Source organism: Solea solea, chromosome 9, assembly GCF_958295425.1.
Source record: "Solea solea chromosome 9, fSolSol10.1, whole genome shotgun sequence".
NCBI lineage: Eukaryota > Metazoa > Chordata > Actinopteri > Pleuronectiformes > Soleidae > Solea > Solea solea.
The window spans coordinates 16,714,349-16,720,609 of NC_081142.1; the positions used below are offsets into that span (position 1 = coordinate 16,714,349).

At 34.7% G+C, this 6,261-nt stretch overlaps 1 protein-coding gene across 1 annotated transcript; it reads right to left on the bottom strand.

The window, feature by feature from the left end:
* Positions 1 to 211: 211 nt before the first annotated feature.
* On the bottom strand, positions 212 to 4,553 carry LOC131466197 (cornifelin homolog B-like). Its single transcript, XM_058639393.1, has 4 exons — positions 4,478 to 4,553; positions 2,050 to 2,158; positions 1,781 to 1,968; positions 212 to 814 (listed from the first exon to the last, which is right to left on the bottom strand). Exons 2-4 carry the CDS (start codon positions 2,114 to 2,116, stop codon positions 641 to 643), a joined length of 429 nt encoding a protein of 142 aa, XP_058495376.1. The 5' UTR covers positions 2,117 to 2,158; positions 4,478 to 4,553; the 3' UTR covers positions 212 to 640.
* Positions 4,554 to 6,261: the final 1,708 nt, after the last annotated feature.

Consider the following 6,261-nt stretch of genomic DNA (forward strand, 5'->3'; position numbering starts at 1 on the left):
AGATTTGAAATGTTTGGCTTTTCACAGATAGAGATTGGAGACTTGTCTGTTAAACACTAGCAATCAAACATCCCTAAAAATACTGGGTCTAAAGCAGGGTTGTCCACGCTTTCTTTTTAACAAGAGCCAGATTTGATAATGTGAAGATTTAATGGGGCCAATGCACCATTCTGACCTTTTTTTTAACTGTAAAAGTTACATACAAATGCAATGTTTTATAATAATTTAATTTTCATTGTCACAATTATTTTTTAGCCATGCAGGAGTGAAAAAATAGAGAAACAAATGTGTCATTTCTTTCACATCTGGGGTCAAATAACATAATATGAGATAAATGCATGAATCTGTCACAGATGAGTTCATTCATGCTGATTCTGATTTCGAATGCGATTCTGATCAGAACATTGACGTAGATCCGGAGAGACAGAAGTTAATTAGAGGGGTGTTCCATAACATGAGTCACGAGTATAATTAAGAAAACAGAAACAGCACACACACACACCTATGCCACTGCAAATAATTCAAAAGATTGTGATTACATTTAGCACGATTATAATCATATGTTCCACTGTCTAACTAAACAAACTAAGCGCCATGAGTGTGAACTCCTCGGTAAGACAAACCAGTCCGACCACAAATCTTAGTGTTGAATGATGAACTGTGGTTGGTTTCCAGGAGCCATCATCACCGGGGGAGGCTGCATGTTCACAACAACCACGGTGTTTTTCTTGCGGTATTTTAACTCGCGGTGCATCTGACACCAGGTGCACCACACACAGAAACAGGAAGTTGCGATGTCCTTGCACATTGAACCCTGCACCAACCAGAGTAAAACAATATGTCAAGTTTAAAAATCATCATCATCTTCACTTCTATTTAACACAGGGGTGTCAAACTCAAAAAAAATGTAGCGGGCAATATGATGTTAAAATTATAATGCAATACTGTGATACATAATAGTTAAGATACTCACGATGATATTTCAAGGAATGTCAAAGTAGAAGTGCTTTGTTTTCATATGGAATGATGTATATTTCACAATAGAAGCATATTCATGATGCAAAATAAATCTATTACTGTCAACAAAGGGAGAGATAAATATAAAATTTAGTAAATAACACTGATAACTATAATTAATGCACCAACCAAGCTTATATATATATATATGCATATATATACATATATATGATGTTAAATGTAATAAATTTAATAATGCTACATGTAAACAATGTACAATGTAACAATCGAATGTCTAATTGTTACTATAATAAAAAAATATTGCTAACAAATAGGGCTGAAATTGAACATTACTAAATTAATCGTCAACTATTTTTGATTATCGAGTGTTTTTGAAAGAATTAACAGTTCCTGTGATTTTTCTGCTTTTTAAATGTGAATAGTGTCTGCTTCCTTTGCTCCATATAACTAAGAAATCATTCAAACTGAATCATTTTGGTTTGTGGACAAAATGAGACATTTGAGAACATCGTCATTTCCACGTTTGACAAACACTGTTCAACATTTTTCAACATTTTATGGACCAAACGATAACTTGAGAAAATAATCGACAGATTAATCGATTACAAAATAATCATTAGTTGCAGCCCTACACATTTTTTTGGCATATTTTCTGTCGTTATTCTATCACCAAGAGGAGGTGGCGCGAGTGCCATGTTTTCATGATAACATGAGATTAAGTTGTATTATTATCGACTGGGGGTGGCTGCTAGTTTGACACCTCTGATTTAACATGTCAATGTCGTGGTCGCATGCGTCGCACCTTGATGTGATATCTGTTCCGAATGCCAGAGCGTAGAGCGATGGCAGCAGGAGGAGCAAACAGAGGGATCCCAAAGGACGTCAGTATGGCAGGGCTGCAGATGTCGCACAGTGGGAGGCAACGGTTCTCTCCAAAATTTCCCGCCACAGAGCAGGCAAGGCAAGGGCAGCACCAGAAACCATAGCAACCTAAAATGAATTAGAATTACTAAAGGAGACACAGATGTTTTGAACCAACAAATGACAAATCTGTGATTTTTTGGTTCTTACAAGTACTCGTGCTCTCAAAGCAGTCACAGACGCCAGTGTTCCACTCGGTTAATTGCATGGACGCCATTGGATAGACTTAGACTTAACCAACAGATGGTGAACAATGAACCTGTTAACACACACACACACACACACACACACACACACATCAAAGGTAAAATAATCCAGATATTAATCCCTCACCCTGAATTGGATGCAAAACATGAAATCTAAAAATATTGTGCTTGTACGAATTAATTTAAAAACCCTCCACAGATGGAGTGAGAAGAAGATTCTTTCTTTGGCTTCAGCAAAACAGCAACCAATTAATTTACATATAGGTGAATTATTTATGTAAAGACAGAGTTGTGTGTAAAACAGATGTGCTTTCTATCAGGAACTTTGGTGTTTTTACTCGCATTCACTGTCACATTCAGTGATGTTTTCATTTAATATGACTGTATCTCAGTCTTAACTGTTCCTACTCAATGATTGTTTAAGTTACTCAAATACAAATGAATAAAAACCAAAATAATTTATATATAAACTGATGCCATTTTAAAGTAATGCTGATCTCTTAAACTATGTATTTTTTTGTTATTAATAATACTAATAATAATAATAATAATAATAATAATAATAATACATCAAATTTATATAGCGCTTTTCTAGAAACTCAAAGACGCTGTACAAACATCAAACAAAACAAAGGACAAGACTGAAATAGACAGGTGTAAGCAGTTTTGAACAGGTTTAGAAGGTTTTAACAAAAGTTAAAGATTTAACTTCCTTTGTCATTGCGAGCACAATTAAATTACAAGATAAATTCATGATAAAATCTATAAATAAGATAAACAAATCAAGGTATTACAGGTACTGTACTGTAATGACTCATCAGTCCTGATTTTAGCCACTAGGGGACCTTATTACCCTATTTTAACGTGTGTCAATGAATGGATGTCCAGGCAACCTTGGACTTTGAGTTGAATTCCTTTTGATTATTGTGAATTTATTTCAAGGATAAACTGGTGATGAAAGTTTTTGTAAACTTGGAAATTATTTTAATTTTTTTTTTGTTTTATTTGATAAAAAGCAGTGGAGTTGTGTAAACACATGCCTTTAAAAGGGTTACAATTTCAAAAATATTATTAATATATAATAATAATATTTCAGGCTGAAGTAGCTTTAAAAGACTCACTCAATTAAAGTAGAATATTCATATAAATAACTTTTACAGCAGTTTTTGGGAAGGTGCCCTTTTCTGCCGCTAGGGACAAATTAGCAAGGAACTACATCCCGTATTGACTAATCAGTCCTGAGTTTTACCACTCCATTGGGTGTGGGCATTTTAACTCACTTCAATGAATGGATGTCCAGGCAAACAAACAAAGGTCTTTGGGTTGAATTCCTTTAGTTTATTGTTAATTTGTTTCAAGGTGGATTTACTGGTGATGTCAGTATTTGTAAAAACCTATACATAAAAACCTATACATATATATAGCAGTAAAAAACTTGCAATTTCCTCGTCACCCACATGTGATCGGTGAACCAAATGCAGCCACTCCCTGTGCACCATCACAATAACAAACAATCAAAGTGTAAACAAACCTGATCATTTGATAATCAGGGTGAAGCATCAGAAATGCTCTTACACATACACTGCCTGGCCAAAAAAAAAGTCGCCACCTGGATTTAATTAAGCAAATGGGTAAGGGATGCTGCAGGTGGTCAGGTCTAGGTTCAGCAACATTATGTGCCCAAAGAATGAGGTCAGCTGACTACCTGAATATAATGAATGACCAGATTATTCCATCAATGCATTTTTTTCTTCCCTGATGACATGGGCATATTCCAAGGTGACAATGCCAGGATTCATCAGGCTCAAATTGTGAAATTGTGAAATTGTGAAAGAGTGGTTCAGGGAGCATGAGACATAATTTTCACACATGGATTGGCCACCACAGAGTCCAGACCTTAACCCCATTGAGAATCTTTGGGATGTGCTGGAGAAGGCTTTGCTCAGTGGCCCGACTCTCCCATCATCAATATTGGTGAAAAATGAATGCAACACTGGACGGAAATAAATCTTGTGACATTGCAGTGAATGAGTGCCGTAATCAAAGCTAAAGGCGGTCCAACGATGTGACCCTTTTTAGGTGGCGACTTTTTTTTGGCCAGGCAGTGTATATTTACATGAGGAAAAACTAATTAAACCAAATTAGAAACCAGACTCCTGTGATATATTTCTACAATGTCCTTAGATTAACACACTCTCTAATTTGCAATTTGTATAGGGATTAATTATAATTCAGCACTACCACAGAGGATGTTTGACAGACTTAGGCAACAGTAACATTTAGAGACAATCAGGATGACACTGTTTCCCTGGTGTGATTCAAAATGCTGGAGGACATTGATACATTTTAAGAGCAGAAAGAAAAGGTCTTACCTGGACACTGTCTCTGCTCCTGTGAAGCTACATATGAATGGAACATGTACCTGCAACTAGGAGTGTCATCTTTGGCAAGTCAGACTCAAACAATGCTGCAGAACCTGAATGGTTTTTCCTTTGGTTGATGAATTGTAAGTTTCCAGGTCAGTGTGTGTGTGTGTGTTTGTTTTATCACAGAACACTTATTTCTTTCTTTCTCTTTTTTAGAAAGAGAAGACACATAATAAACTAGAAGATTCAGTCAGTGTGAGCTTCATTTAGTTTTGTTCTTGACTTAATCACACCAAGGCAAAATTATCTTCATATAAAGATGCATAAGAACTGCAGAGTCAAGCTTCTTTAAGTCGTTTATTGACATTTCAGCTTTTGCTTCAGGTTCAGGTTTTTGTTATTTATTATATTAAGTTTGGTATTTCTTTACAAAACATGCTAAACATGGCGCAACATTCAAATACATGAAATAGATTAAAATATGATAATTCTGGTTAATTCAGAACATAAGCAAGGGAATTAAATGTCAATAATGGAGAAAAAAACGTTTAATGAAAATGTAACAACCGGATAAATATAATGAAAAAAAACACCTCTATATTACCAAAATAAAGCCAAATGTAAAAACTAAAATTAATAGTGCCAATAAAGACAACATATATATCACAAATGCTTATATATTACAAAGACTGTCCCTTTTTTTTAGTCATAATCATACATTTACTTTGTTTTTACATCTCACAGCACCAGTAAAGGAAACGTGATCACTGAAGCTCGAGGACGAAACTCAGAGCAGGCCGACAGGTCTGAGGCATTTCCAGGGCGTTTCCCTGGATTAATTTTCTGATGATATGGGTTTAAGATCATCACCTGAGTGTTTTCTCTGTGTGAACCAGATTAGAAGGCCCAGTGAACACAAAAGTGTTCTGCACACAGCTGTGGCAACAGGAAAGAATGACTCTAGGTTTTCATTGTGATCATGAGACTTCATACAAATGCTGATGGAAACATTTATTCATATTAAGGTTTTCATTTAGGTTTATAAAAATAAAATCCCCTGATGTTAATTGAAACACAAAAGATGTCATAGTTTAGTATGTCGCCTAAAATGTAACAAAATATCATATTTTATTATGTCGTCCAAAGAGTAGAAAAAAAATTATTTGGTATGTCGGTAGTTTAGTGTCGTCCAAAATGTGACAAAAAAGTAGTAGTTTGGTATGTTATCCAAAATCGCATCAAAAAGTCATAGAAAAGTATGTCGTCTAAAATTTGAAAAAAAAGTCTTAGAAGAGGATGTCGTCTAAAATTTGAAAAAAAAAGTCATAGTTTAGTATGTCTTCCAAAATGTGACAAATAAGTCATAGTGTAGTATGTCATCCAAAATCACTCAAAAAATTCATAGTTTAGTATGTCGTCCAAAATTGCACCAAAATGCCATAGTTTAGTATGTCGTCCAAATTGTGATAAAAAATGTCATAGTTTAGTATGTCGTCCAAAATGTGACCAAAATGTCATAGTTTAGTATGTCGTCCAAAATGTGACCAAAATGTCATAGTTTAGTATGTTGTTCAAAATCGTGAAAAAATGTCATAGTTTAGTATGTCGTCCAAAATTGCACCAAAATGCCGTAGTTTAGTATGTCGTCTAAAATCATGAAAAAAAGTCATAATTTTGAAAGTTGTCCAAATAGTGACAAAAATGTCATAGTATAGTATGTCGTCCAAAATGTGACAGAAAAAGTGATAGTTTAGTATGTCGTCCAAAATGTGACAAAAAAAGTCATAATT